This window comes from Exophiala mesophila, assembly GCF_000836275.1.
Source record: "Exophiala mesophila strain CBS 40295 unplaced genomic scaffold supercont1.3, whole genome shotgun sequence".
Taxonomy (NCBI): domain Eukaryota; kingdom Fungi; phylum Ascomycota; class Eurotiomycetes; order Chaetothyriales; family Herpotrichiellaceae; genus Exophiala; species Exophiala mesophila.
Genome location: NW_015622506.1, coordinates 792312 through 806398, shown reverse-complemented (window position 1 = coordinate 806398; position 14087 = coordinate 792312). Strand labels below are relative to the sequence as shown.

Below are 14087 nucleotides of genomic sequence, written 5' to 3'. Positions count from 1 at the left end.
ACCGGTACCCAAATTCCCGTGATTTCAGATCTGGACATCGCGTTCCCTCCAATCCCTCATCCTCACCGGCCAAGTTAGTCTGGGTTTCAGTCCCACACGGGTAACACAGGACGAATCTACACCATGACTCGGTGTTGGGCCAACTACCACAATATCACATCCTGCAACTCAATCGTTTGCCACCGGGTCCCAGATCTGTCGCTTGGGCATGGTTGACCGGTTGGACTTGGCCAGTCAACTGGCGTCCGCTCTTCCCAAAGACTTGGGCTTGACGGTCTATCACATTTCCACTCTCTCTAACCCGTCGCTAGCCCTGTTTGCGCCACTGCCGCACCAGCAGGAGGAAGAAACCACGTGCCAGTCACATTTTCTTGCTGTCTCGACACCGCGGTCGGATGAGGCCAAAGAGGTCTTGGTGTTTGCCGTCGAGGTCCTGATCTTCGCCTCGCCCTCGTTGACTACTTTATTTGTCTCAAAAGCCGACTCTACAGGATTCTCATCCCGGCTAGGCGTGACCAAGGGCTCACCATCCCCGATCGCCACTGTTATTTCTACTTTTCTCCATTACCTGGTTAAACCACGGCTCAATGGGACAAGGGTGGTGCTCTCATTGTTTGCCCGGGCGCAAAATCAGTATCTATTTCCTGGAAGCAGCGAGAATGCTGGTAAGCATATACTGAATGATCGCCAACTCATTAAATGGTGGGGACGAGTTTTGGACAAGGTCCTGCGACGTCGCGCTGAGATGCCCTCCTCTGGGCCCAACAGCACAGTACACCTGATCGTGCCTGGATGTGAAAAGACAGAAACAAGGTCATTCTTCCCGCCTCTGGCTCGTCTCGACCCGCCCACAGACCCGCGATGGATTGATTCCTACCCGGTAGATCTTCTCGTTGCTGACACGAAGCAACCGATCAGGTCATTAATACCCCGGTTTCCGGATGATCCCAAGGCTCGGTTTTTGGAGGATCTAGATGGCACAGGTATGGACGAGCAGGGAAATTGGCGCAGTGTCACAACGCTGCACCAATTCTGGGAAATGATGTCGTACAGACAAGAGTGTTCCGCGGGCCGGCTGGTTGGATTCTTTTGGATGGTATTCCCACCGAGCCAGAGGGAGGGCACGTCCCTGGCAGGAATTGACGCTCGTATGCCTTTGCCACAAACGAGAAATCTTGACCGAGCCAAAGTACACGGCTTTAGCAATGCTGTGATCCAAATTGACCCGGAACCATATACGAGCGTCTCGAACACCAGTGACCTCGCGAAATCATCAACCCCGACAGAACTAAGCCAAAACGGTCCAACTGAGCCGCATGGGTTAGAATACGAGGTTGTTGGAGACCGTCCTCGCAAAGATGAATCTACAGCAAAGGGCGAGTTGGTTCTGGATGGTGGACAGTATCAAACCTTGATGGATTATTTGTTGCAGACCGACTTTGCAGGGTCGGAGCTTGCAGAAGAGCATACCTGTGGATGGATCAGCAAGGCTCTCGAAATCTCTGGGGCACCCAGATTTGGGCAAACAATTCATGGAGAAATGGCTCTGAATGCTTCATCTCACATCTCGGCTCCAAACAATCATGTGACTCCCGCGGTGAATATGCTCACTGGCTTACGGAAGAAAAGAAAGGCCGAGCAGGTCTCTGAGATATCTGAGGGCGAAAAAGAGGTGTCACAGTCAATGGCAAAGACACTAGCAACTGGACTGGTACGAAAGAAGCCGAAGAACTAAGCGTGGACTAGGTCGCATATCTCACTACGGTACCCGTCTACATCAAGGCTATGCACATAAAAGTCCCCTTGGCGCAGGCTTGACAAAGAGAATCTCACCCAGACAGAAGGGTGGCATCATTTTCCTCACACGGCCTGATGACAGTCGGGGAGTTTATCATGATTGGCTGTCGCTGGGGAGCAATACTTCGTATGGGGCTAGATGGAGATGAGAAGTTGCTGGATATTTATGGCCAAAGCAAACTCATAGGGCACGTGATAAACTACTTGGCCATTTGTCAGATCAGACGCTCTGTGTTTCCATTCTTGGTGTTGCAGTAAAGATAGCTATGATAAAGACCATGAGGTACCCGGTAGATACTCATATGCATCGTCTAGTCAAGCATGTCAAAGCTGGTTGACGCCTTGTCAGCGCCAAGACCCAACCAAGTTTCAGGCCGCCTGCCCAACCCGTCAATGTGGTAAATCTGGTGATGGAAGTCGCGCGCCTCGACTGGGGCGCGGCTTCTATATTTGGGTATTGGCCTGACAACCACCAGTTTTCGCGGCAAGTGCAACCAACAAACCAAATACAGACCTGACAAACGGCAAGAACGTCCACTCGACGTCCACTCAACATCATCCACCTCATCCACTTCATCCACCTCATCAGATCGACCTCTATTTTCTCTATGACCTTTCATCATTGGCATCGTTTCCCATTCGCACGCCTGATCGCCTGATCGACCGACAGGGACATGCTTCCGACCCAGACCCCATTCATTCATTCATTCATTTGAAATCTCATGTTCAAGGGTACCAGGCTGGCCGTGGTCACTCTTCACTCATTTTGGACCACGCTGCACAAACCCGGCCCGCCACCTCTCGTAACACCATGACTCCGCCCTCGCCGCCTCTCAGAGTGCGCCGTTCTCAAAAAACCTTTGACTTCTGAGGCGCTGCGCATCGCCGGCCAGTCTGGCTATCGTATCAGGTCGCACCCTCACTTTTGTAACATTCTCAACTCTCTTTCTCTCCATGTTCAATCTTCTCTTCATCCGCCTCATCTGGCCTTGGTCCCAAGTGCAAATGCTCTATTTCCTTTGCCCTTTTCTTCTGTTGTCTTGAAAATTTCCTTCCCCGTCATTGTCTCTCCGATGATCTAACATTTGGCACCTCGTATCGTGACGATCCTCACCCTGTTGAATCGTCATCTCACTCTCCCTCGTTCACCTTCATGCCATGGCCACGTCTGCTTTAGCAACACTGATTCTGCTGTCTCTGGCCTCAGCACAGAACCAGTGTCATCACACTCCGATATATCTCGACTTTCATGATCGGAGGGTCGACTCTGACAGAAGTTTTCAGTATGGCCTCTTTGCGGGCGTGGGTACACCTTCTCAAAACCTATCCCAGTGGCCCTCGGTGTCACATAACGAGATGACCATTGCCGGTCCAGACTATTGCACCGACAGTCCTTTTGAGGATTGCATCAACCGAGCTCATGGAATCTACGACCCTCTAGCCTCCGATGATCATCGTCCTCACGATTCATACCAATCTCTTGACAATGCTTTAGAAATTACAAATGCTACTGTCATCAACCAGACAACCGACACCTACAATCTCTTTGTCCACTACTACGACCCATCCCCACCTACTGTAACTCATGTTCCTGACGTCCCCATTACAGTATTGTCAAATTATACATCTGATCAATCACCGTGGTTTGGCCCTGCTGGTCTTTTCGCCCTGGGCCCTTCTTCCACCATCTTAAGTCGCCTCCTCGATTTGGACCTAATCGCGACCCGCTCGTATGGCTTGTATATGGGGACCTACTATGAACCCGTAAATGGCCTCATCAATGGCTCCCTCACTCTTGGTGGCTGGGATTCTGGTCGATTTGAAGGCCAGCCCTTCTCTCACCAAATTTCAGATCCAAACCCAGATTTTGATAATTCTCCTCTGAGAGTCACAATCTCTCGGATGACTTTGACAGATAGCAACGGAGACGAGGCTCAACTCCTCCAACAGTCACAGTCTCTCGATGCCTATCTCACCACCAGCCAACACGAGATCAATCTCCCTGAGTCGATCCTTGATCGCTTCGTCCAGGAGACCAATGCCGATGATTCGGGAAACGTCTACAGCCTCCCTCAAGACTTCAACTCAACTCTGACCATCTCATTCAGCTCAGGATTGAATCTGACCTTTGAATCTGAATGGCTCAGGAATGTCAGCAACAACTCTCCTATTTCAACCACTGTTTCAGGCAATAGGACGACGTCTGATTCCGAGAGCAGTTCGCTTGCCTTTCTCGGTTCCGCTTTCTTCACACATGTTTATTTGATGGTCAATTATGACGCACCAACACCCACCTTCTATCTTGCTTCCGCCCTTCCCCATGCTCCCTACGTTATGACCACCCCTTTCTGTACCGACACTGTTCCCACACCAGCACCTCCCACCGATATCTCCAGCTTCGCTGCTAATGGAATTGCCGGTGCAGTCATTGGTGGTGTAATTGGAGGAATTGGCTTGACATTCTTCATCTGGTGGCTAGCTCGAATATGCATGCAGCGCCAATCATGGCGTGCTCACCATCGAGAGTCCATAAAAGGCAAAGGCGTCCAAGGTGGCAACGTTCCAATCTCAGCTTTCCCTTCGAGTCCCAAATCATTTCATTCGTCCACAACTGTCGGAGACAATGTCGTCGACAATGAAATGCAAATTGACGAACGAACCCGGGATGATAGCAACGAGATGCAATCCTTCGCCGCCTTGAATTTCAACAACGGCTTTCCCTCTGGATACTCCGACGTTCCGCCTTCCTCGATGCAAAGTTTTGCTCCAAATCACGCCCAGTATCAAGGTCGCACGGATTCACCGGGCAGTGTACTGTCTGAAGGTTATGCCCGACTCGGGACTGAGGTCAAACCCAACGTAGTCCAAGTCCAAGCGCATCATCACAGCGCAAAGCCTTGGACGGCCATTGTCCACGATGCCAATCATAGTGCTGGATGCATGACTCCCGTCACTCCACTCACAACTGAGCCTTACTTCCATAGCTCATCTTCTAATCCTCACGCAGTTCCAGCATCACGACACAACGTGAACATTGATGACTTGGTCAGTCCCATCTCTCCACCAGGTCGTCCGATGGCCGATACGACGTTTTATCAGACACCCCATTCCCCCCATGTGGATACTGAGTTTGCGCCTCCACCCAGGAGTGAGAACAGGTAGAGAAGTGGAACTACTAGAAGATGTTGTCGAAGTGGGGAGTAATCGAGAGGATGAGCTCCCCAACATCTGTACATGATGTATTGAAACCACAGTTGTCCTCAACGACGAAGTATAATTCATCGTTTCCCTCTCAACTAGAGTCAGGTCGGGCGCCTTGAAGGGAGATGTATAATCCTACACTAAGCCTTATGGCTGCATGATGATACGAGACAATGAGCATCTACTTTCTGGTTCACCTCTGTGATCAGTTCCAAAAGTGAAAACGCACGAGGTTTGTCCCGGAAGAACAATGTAGACATGAGTTTGTCAAGGTTTTCATCTGGGTTCGACTATAACATGAATCTAACATATTTGAACGAAACCTTTGCCCATTGTAAACACATTTTCTGGGGCGCATTCCATCAGGAGATGCCCCTCCCCTCTGGGTTCGATCCGGAATTCATCCCACATGACTGACGTGTGTCCCAACGTCTCATCACAAACATCACAGACGTAGAGTCCTCTGTAATCGCTCCACGACGGCCTCGAGGTCCGCATTCCGGTCCTCGAGCGCAGTGGCTTGTTTCTGTAACATGTCTTTCTCGCTGCGCAGGGCCTGCATCCGAGTCGCCGTCTTCTCGCGTTGCCGCAGGCTATCTTCGAACATGGCCTCGATGCGCGCGATCAACTGCCCGTCGGCCAGCAGTGGGGATGAATTCGTGGATGTTATGGCCGCCGAAGATGAAGATTGTACCATCGTCGTCGACATGGATGGCACCGACAGTGTTGTCGCCGATCGAGTGAGCTGGTCATGTAATTCCTTGTTGGCAGCTTCTAGCTCCAAGACCCGCTGCTCCATGGCTGCCGTCCGCGCCACCTGCCACAGGTAGTCGCTCTGTTTCATCGACAGCCGCGCCCCGGCCGTTGACGCCGTCGTCGGGCTAAGGTTGCCGACGGCACCACCCATGCCCATAACGGGTACTGCTATGGCTGGTCCTGAAGTACCTTCGCCAGTGGAGTAGGCGTTGCCGGTAGCGAACCCCGCTCGCGAGATCTTATAGTTGGCAATCGCGAGCTTCTCTCGTAGTACAAGCACGTTGGCCAGGTCGTCGTCGCGGAGTTTGATCATGGCGGCGTGGTCACGTCGTTCACGCGCCAGCAAGTCGCGAACCTTGATCAAGTTTTCCAGGTCTCCGGCCCGTAGTTCGACCAGCTGCAGGTACTGCGTCGTTGTACGTTTATGATCTCGTTCCAGCTCGGTGAGACGATCCTGCAGCTCTTGGTGCTCCGTCGACATGATGGTCGGAGTCGACCTTTCCAGGCTTGAGATCTGACCCAGTAATGTGTGGAGCAGTTGTGACATGGGACCTGTCGCGATAGCCGCGTTCTCGCCAGCTGCTGAATTGGGTGAGAAGGTCGACGCTGGTAATAAAGATCCCTGGTCGTGGCCTCCACGACTCAGATCTGTCGCAAAGGCTAGTTTGCGACTGACCGCCCGCGGCGTCTTTAGCTCTCGCTCTTCATCTTCCTGGAGGTCATCCTCCCCACCCTCAGTGGGAGGTGTGCTGCCGTCCATGCTAGCTGAGTCGTCTAGGTCTAGGGCTCTGCGCCGCAGGGACCCGGAATGAGTGTCTGTCAATGGTTTTTTGGGCGCCCACAAATCCATGTCGTGTTCACTGGGTGTCGTCCCTGGAGTGTTGGTTTCGCTTGCTGCAAAACTTGACGTCCGACTCAGCCGTGAATGGCTGCCAATAGACGACATGGAGCCTGCAACACTATGAGAGTATGAAGGTTGACGACTTAGTTGGCCAGGCGACCACATGATCTATGAAAGTATGATGTGACGCTTTGGTTGGTGGAGGATGCAGGAAATACCAGGTAGACAGCTATGGAAACCCGCAATAAATTGCTCAGAAAGTCGCTCTACAGGATCAAAGAAGCAACAAAGGCACGCAAGTTCAGGACCTGACTAGAAAAGCCAATTTGCGACGACAATAGCGATGTGAGAATGCGAAGGAGGATGGGATATAGGGGTCACACCACCTCAAATCAGGTGGAAGAGGAAGTACTTATCTTACCAGTAGCGCTAAATGGCGAGGAGGAAAAGGGAGGTGAGCTATCCCTGACGAGTTCCAAGGCGCCAGGAGGGTCGACCCGTAGATGCAATTGTATCTTGCATCTTGGATGCTTGGAAATGAGATCAACGGGCAAGGCTGGGCATGAAACACAAACTCACACATATACAATGCACCGTGATGTTTGACCTGATATGTCTGAGACGACACCTGAGACACAGTCGCCTCAGACTGGGACCAGCTTGGTTCAGTGCGACGTCCGGTCTAGATCTTGCAGATCGAATTGGAGATTGATGTTCAGGTATTGGGCCATCCTGTAGATAGCCTATCATGGTTGCTCTTCCATATCGCCTTGAGCGCTTGCTCCCAAAAGCTCAAAGTAATGAAAGCATGCGTAGAACCGAGACAAAACAAGGGGGTGGTAGCGGACTCGACTATTTGATAAGCGAGAGGAACCGCCAAGGCTCGGGAGACTGCTCACTGCAAACCCTGCTTTCAGTGTACGGAGCAGAGTGACGCTGCCCTGTTATCACACCAGTATCATGTCAGCAGTGTTAGATCACCCTCGTGACTCGCCTGGGTGACAACTGAGAAGGAATGTCGCTGAGCCTTACGAGGGTCATGTCGTGATAGGATGGACAGCGAGAGCACTGACCGGTGAGGCTCGCTGTCCACCTTAGCGCACCCTCCAGTGTCTCGTTGTCTAACTATAGTGGGAAAGGCTCGGTCGTCACCGTCACCGTGGTGGAGATGGCACTCTAAAGAGAACGAAACTACCGTTGAGGCTCGTGAGGCTCAATTCCACGTGACACACATGTGCACGTGCACACCAGTTACAAAAGACTTCCCGCCAAGGCTGTAGGCTCTTAGGGGCAAAATGATAGCCATGTGACATCACGTGTCCGAGTCGTTCTCGAACTGGTTTGTTGCCTCTGCTAGAAAACAGGTCGAATTGGGAATAATGATCGATTTTGACTCACTCGATGGCTCAATAGCCCCCAGGTGTATCTTCGCCGCAAAGATGTCATCTCCCATGAAGTCACCCAAGTCCAACACCTCTGAACATACTGAAGCTTTGAGAGGGAAGCGTACTATTCATCCGAGAGCCCAACTTCAAGGAGAGCTTGTACGAATATGGAAATACTCTGATATAGATCGGGCAACAACTGGTATTTCGCATCGTGTGTTGGACTATGAAAATCGTTATGGTCATAAACACATCAATAGAATAGTTGAATCTGAAGGTCCACTCTTCACACGGCCAGACCACCACTCCCTCATATTGTGACACAGTACGAGAGCAGACAGCATACGGATCGGATCATAACGCAAGAGTCATCAAAACGACATGTAGTAGAAGAGAAGACAAAACGTGAAGAACGAGGAAGGAAGGGAGCAGAAAGTTGATAAAACCCACAAACAGACCCATGGACCCGCATGCCTGAAACATCGTCATCCTTCGCCCTCTTACATGCATTCGAGACGTGTAGTCTCATTGCGTTTGGTACTGACGAGCAGATAGAGCATCGCTCAACTGAGCATCTCTCCATATATCCCATTTTCCCAGTCTTTAAGAACACGTCCACTGACACCACCGTCAAAGGAGCAGATTTCAACTATGATGCCTCTTTCAAGGACGCCTACACCCGCAATGTCAATACTTCGTAGCCAGTCAATAGCTGCTTCAGCAGTGGATGGCCTCACCTCGAACCGGTCTCAGATCTTGATTCACGGCGTACTGAGTGCTGTTGAGGTGTCTTCGAAAGGTGGTGTCAATTGCTTTGAGCATGTTCTCCTTCGTATTCGCAGTCGAAAGGACAATCAATCCAATGATAATGGCGAGGTCACCAGCTATAGTGCACTCCCGGTTGGCCGTAGATCGTGATGCATATACAGGAGGGAACAGTGTGTTCAACATTCTCGGGGGCGCTCGGTAAGGCAATTGAAAGTCTTTACCGTGGTACGCCACCAGCACCAAGTTCGAATTTCCATAGATGTTAAACCCTAGCCGTCTGTAGGGAGAATCACTCCTGTTCAAGTCCATCTCCAGGCAATTTTCAGGGCGATATGAATATGCCTGTCTATCAGGGGCCCAGAACATGGTGCCTGTTCTGTGGACTTCTCGGCTGCTCAATTCTGCGTCTGATGGGGTCCGCAAACGTGCGTATGGCGCCTCGCCCTGATGATAAGGATCCCAGACCCACCAGCCAGTACTGTAATGCACACCGAAGTTATCTTTTCGCTTAGGGGGTTGCCAGTACCCGTCATTAGTGAGCCTCGGCGCTGTTGGATCGTGCCTATAGCTGATCTGCGTGACCTTTACAAGGAAAGGAAAAGCGCGCGGTGTCTGGGAACGTGTGGCCATTTGGAAGACTTTTCGAAATGCAAGAGTGCGAAGAATGAGCGGACTCAAATGTTGGAAGATGTTGGAGGGATATCAAGATATCATGGCTCAAGAAAAGCATGCGTCACACTACGCTTCCGCACCCCAGCCCGGCTGCCATTCGCCCGATATCTTCCAAATCCCACGAGTTTCCTTCAGAGGTGCATTTGAATGCGATTCACGTCGCCTGCAGCGATTGGTCCACGACGCATTATATCATCATCATCCAAAGCGGCTCGAAAGGATATCAACAAATGAACAAGAGCTCGGCCAAGATAGGTGTAAGTGTTCTGGGTGAATGACAGGGTCTAGAGACCCATTTCTTGCGAACCGGTGACGCTGTTGGGCCGTTAGTGAACACTGTATCAATCAATGACCTTAGTCCACGACACCCGGGATTTGACCAAACCCCTGCCCCGAATTGCATTGAAGAATGCTGCTGCAGCCTCAACCAGGTCCATGACAAAAGCAGTACAAGACTGCCGACGGACTATCCACTGCAACCAGCCCGGAGAAGTCTAGTAGACTATCGCGCGATTGGTGACACTCTGTGACGGACGGGCCCTAGTAAATGCGAGAGAGTGTGTCCAGCGGCCAGTCTGCTGAGCAGTCGGACCAACCGACCCTGGTGGCAGAGGGCATGCGTCGCCAGAGAGCCACCCTTCAAAAATAGCCAATTGGCGAAGGGCAGGGCGTCAGCGTGGATGAGCGTGGCAACGATCCGCGCAGGACTTGAAAGGGCCGATGGTTTCCGCTTCGATGAGGCTCTGCGTTCGGTAGTTGTCGGCAAGTCCTCACCTGGCAGAGAAGGGCAGTCGCCGGCGAAGACTATGGCCGCGGGCTGGAGGTATGATCAAACTGTGAGATAGCTGAAGATTAGCGAGCCAGTGAGGAAGCAGAGCCACGCGGCCAAGCCCTGATTCTCTTTCTCACTCTGTGCAACGGATCTCATGGAATAAACCGAGAGGATTCGAAGTAATAGAAAAGGCCGCAACTCTCAGAAAACTTTCTTGGACGTGAGCTCCTCTTTATAGTCTCGCCTCTGCAATAACTTTACTGTATCCGCTACCAAAATCTTTTGTGGTCGACACAGCCTCCTTATGCTGCCTGATAGGTGTGAAAGCCGCATTAGCGGCCTAGTTGCCTTGTTCGCCTTTCTGCTCTAATCAGCAAGTGGCTGCACACGACTACTGATGTTTTGATAGTTGGTCTCGCGGATGCGAGGTTCGGCATCCGGATAGTGGCTCCGCAGCATTTGGGTGCCTATAACATAACCTCGTTTGGCTCAGAAAGAGAAAAGGAGACATGCGAGATGCAATTTCATGCTAACCGACTCGCATGTACATGATGTCTCGAGAAGACCTTTGTTTTATTCGTGACCAAGGGCGGTTGGAGAAGATCTTGGTCCCAAGGCTGACAAGACGCCAGTCTTGTACTGTACAGTGGCTACGTGGATTCTGAGATCAGCGACATGCTCACAAACAAGGTTAGGCACGTCGTGATTGGGTTGAGTGGCCATTGTTCGGTCTGGTGATCTTCCGGGAATCTCGCAATTTTAAACGTCAGTCCTTGAAAGTTGAGGTCCGACTCCACGGCGGGTGCCAGAAAACCTTGACTTGACAGTGGCTCAACGGGGGCTTTCGAAGTCCACATCATCTCCAAGAGCAGCGGACAAATCTATCTCACTGATTCAATGTAGGGACATTGCAGGTCAATTTCAGTTTGACTGATGTAACCTTGAAGAAATGCTCCCGATCCATCATGAGAGGGTTTTCCAGTGGCATCATTCTACCTACTACTGTACATTCTTGACCCAGACCGTGTGCGTCTTTGTCGCCATATGCAATGTCTTTTTGCATGCTTCAACCAGTCCACCGCAAATTCAACAAAGGAGAGTATCGCCATGTGCCGCCCAGCAGCTGACATGCCTTGATTGTCGTTCTGCTTGGGTTCACGCCATGCATTGACCATTCAACGAGGTAGACCTTGCCTTGACGTGTCCAGAGAAAATGACAGGGCGGGCAGCTCCTCGGCGCTATGTCGAAGCTCTTTACGAATCAAAAACTTTACTCCACATTCAGCTTAAAAAACATTGACGCAGCCCCAGAAACGCTCCACGCCAAATTCACCGGGCTCTTTCCATGGCTCATCTTCGTAGCTCAGGAAGACAACCTGAGCGCCTACAGCAGCTTGAATACCTTTGAGCGCAACAACCTGGTTCTCTGGGCTAGGAACAGCGGCACCGTTGGCTTCGCCGGCATGGGGCCATCCGGATTCCAGGACATAGATGGATTTGCCAGAGAATATGCCGTTGAGTTCGTTGATCTGGGCCTGGATAAACCCGCCAGCTTTGTCGGCCGAGATCTGGGCGTTGAAAAAAGCGTAGAGGTTAGCACCAACGACATCCATGACAGAAGCCAAAGCATCAGAGTTCGTCTTGTCACCCCAGACGGTCAGTGGTTCAGTGGTGGTGACTGGGCCTTCATATCCGGCGGATCGGAATGCCCACTTGCTCTGAGAAACAAAGTTGGCCAGGTCTGATGCTGAGGCGATGTTGTTGAAGATAACTTCATTTCCAACCACAATCAACTCAACGATGTCCCATTTCGCCCATGCGACGATTTCATCCACTTGGGATTTGGCAGCTCCAAAACCCTCAGAGTCGACCCAGACACCGATGATGAGCTTGAGACCATTGTCAGCAGCTGACTTGCCAATGTTCTCCAAGGTGCCGCAGTCGGTGCTGTAGACACGGACAGTGGTGAATCCTTTGGATGCAATGATGGCGAGATCCTTGGCAACGGTAGCAGCGTCCTTGCATCCACTTTGGGCGGTGTAGGGAGAATAGGTCAGACCCCAAGAGTTGCCATTGGGGGTGATGCCAGCGTAGTTGCCGGTAGGTGCTGGCCACGATCCTGTATGAGAGGTCTCAACGACAACAGACGAGCTGGCGGTAGATTTATCACCCCAGCCTCCGGTAGGTGCCGCTGATGACTCTGTGCTAGTCGTCCAATCGAGCCAGTCTGATTCTGCTGCAGAGGAGGTGGGCTCAGCAGGGACACTGGTTGTGGATTCCCAGTCGGCCCATGTTGCTGACTCTGTTGTCGTCTCTTCGACTGGAACACTGCTGGTTGTAGATTCCCAGTCGGCCCATGTTGCTGACTCTGTGGTGGTATCTGCGGCAGGAACACTGCTGGTGGTGGATTCCCAATCGGCCCATGTTGCTGAGGTCTCTGTTGTGGTTTCTTCAGCAGGGACACTGCTGGTCGCTGATTCCCAATCAGCCCAAGTCTGGGATTCTGTGGTGGACGCATCCGGAACGGGGTTCCCTGTATTGATTGTTATTAGAGCACGTAGAATGTGTCAAGACAATAGGTACTTACATGTCGGAAGACCGTAAGAAGTGATGATAGAAACAGCGCATTCTCCGGCAGGGACATCCCACGCAGGACCAAACCACCCAGCCGAGGACCAGCCTGGAACAATGGTGGACGTGATGACGCTGATGACTGGGGCAGAGGTAGTAGGCTCCGCAGGGACAGAGGTGGTAGGCTCTGCAGGGACAGAGGTGACAGCTTTCCAATCTTCCCAGGAGGCAGCATCTGTGCTTTCCACTGGACGGACCCAGATGGTTTCGGTGATGGTAGATTTAAGGGTGATGGTCAGTGTGGGCTCGGACCAGTCACCCCAGGTTTGATCGGGATCAACAGTGGTGGTTGGGACGGGGTCAACGGGGACAGTGGTCTCCCAATCCGCCCATGTATTCTCGTCGGTCGAGGTCGCGGGGACACTTGGGACACTAGAAGTGGATGATGTCCAGTCGAGCCATGGCTCATCGGCGCTGGTTGTAGATGTGAGTTCAACCGGCGTGTCAGATGTGGAGCTTGAAGCCCAGTTCAGCCAGGATCCTTCTTCGGTGGAAGTGGTGGTAGCGGTGGTGGTGGGGTCGACGGGCTTGCTAGAGCTGGTCGACGACTCCCAGTCGGCCCATGAATCCTCGCTGTCAGTCGTGGAGGGAGAGACGGATTCGCTGGATGTCGTGGTCGTCTTTGGCCAGCCTCCCTGAGACGAGGTTGTGGTAGTAGGAGCGACGGGGGTGCTGCTTTTGCTTGGCTCGGTCCATCCTCCATTTCCTTTGGTGCTCGTGACAGGCTCAACCTCTACCGAAGAGCTGGTGGAATCCCAGTCGGCCCAAGTGTCGCGAGCGTGCAGCTTCGCATGCATGTGTTTGGCATGGCTGGCAGCATTGACCGAAACGATGACGGCTGCACCAGCAGCGGCGAATGTGACGGCTCTCATAACTGCGAAATCTTTGATTTGCCCAAAACGTTGGAACGCTGGCTTAGTCCTTTACTGGGTGTGAATTTTTTTTAGTATTTGGGGTTGTTGTATAAACGAATGCCCGCGAAAGGAGTGGCGCGGTAGTGGGAGGGAAAAGAGCGCAAAGGACGAACTGATGCGTCCACGACGAAGGAACGGAAGTGTCGAACTACACAGAGCCTTGCGGAACAAGAGGGAAGAAATCAGGTGGTGAGGAGGGCCATGATCAAGTGCATATAGGCACGAGCATGATAGACGCCAAATCCTGGGGGACCCGCTCCAGAGGCATGATGGAGAGAGGCCAGGGATCCACGAGCCCACAAGGGAGGGAGCATGGCGCTAAAAGAGATGCAGACGTGGCAGGCTAGAAT

General features: G+C 52.1%; 4 protein-coding genes across 4 annotated transcripts; 2 read left to right on the top strand and 2 right to left on the bottom strand.

Annotated features, from left to right (window-relative positions):
• Positions 1-73: 73 nt before the first annotated feature.
• PV10_03946 (uncharacterized protein) lies at positions 74-2087 on the top strand. The gene has a single exon (XM_016368459.1). The coding sequence runs from the start codon at positions 209-211 to the stop codon at positions 1733-1735; it is 1527 nt and encodes a 508-aa protein (XP_016224247.1). The 5' UTR covers positions 74-208; the 3' UTR covers positions 1736-2087.
• An 868-nt stretch (positions 2088-2955) lies between these two features.
• Positions 2956-4959, top strand: PV10_03945 (uncharacterized protein; the record flags this gene model as incomplete). The annotated part of the gene is made up of 1 exon (XM_016368458.1): positions 2956-4959. One exon carries the CDS (start codon positions 2956-2958, stop codon positions 4957-4959), a length of 2004 nt encoding a protein of 667 aa, XP_016224246.1.
• A 3584-nt stretch (positions 4960-8543) lies between these two features.
• Positions 8544-9475, bottom strand: PV10_03944 (uncharacterized protein; the record flags this gene model as incomplete). Its single annotated transcript, XM_016368457.1, has 2 exons — positions 8718-9475; positions 8544-8653 (listed from the first exon to the last, which is right to left on the bottom strand). The coding sequence occupies exons 1-2, from the start codon at positions 9376-9378 to the stop codon at positions 8544-8546; spliced, it is 771 nt and encodes a 256-aa protein (XP_016224245.1). The 5' UTR covers positions 9379-9475.
• A 1396-nt stretch (positions 9476-10871) lies between these two features.
• Positions 10872-14022, bottom strand: PV10_03943 (uncharacterized protein). The gene is made up of 2 exons (XM_016368456.1): positions 12780-14022; positions 10872-12725 (listed from the first exon to the last, which is right to left on the bottom strand). The coding sequence occupies exons 1-2, from the start codon at positions 13693-13695 to the stop codon at positions 11479-11481; spliced, it is 2163 nt and encodes a 720-aa protein (XP_016224244.1). The 5' UTR covers positions 13696-14022; the 3' UTR covers positions 10872-11478.
• Between the last annotated feature and the right edge of the window lie 65 nt (positions 14023-14087).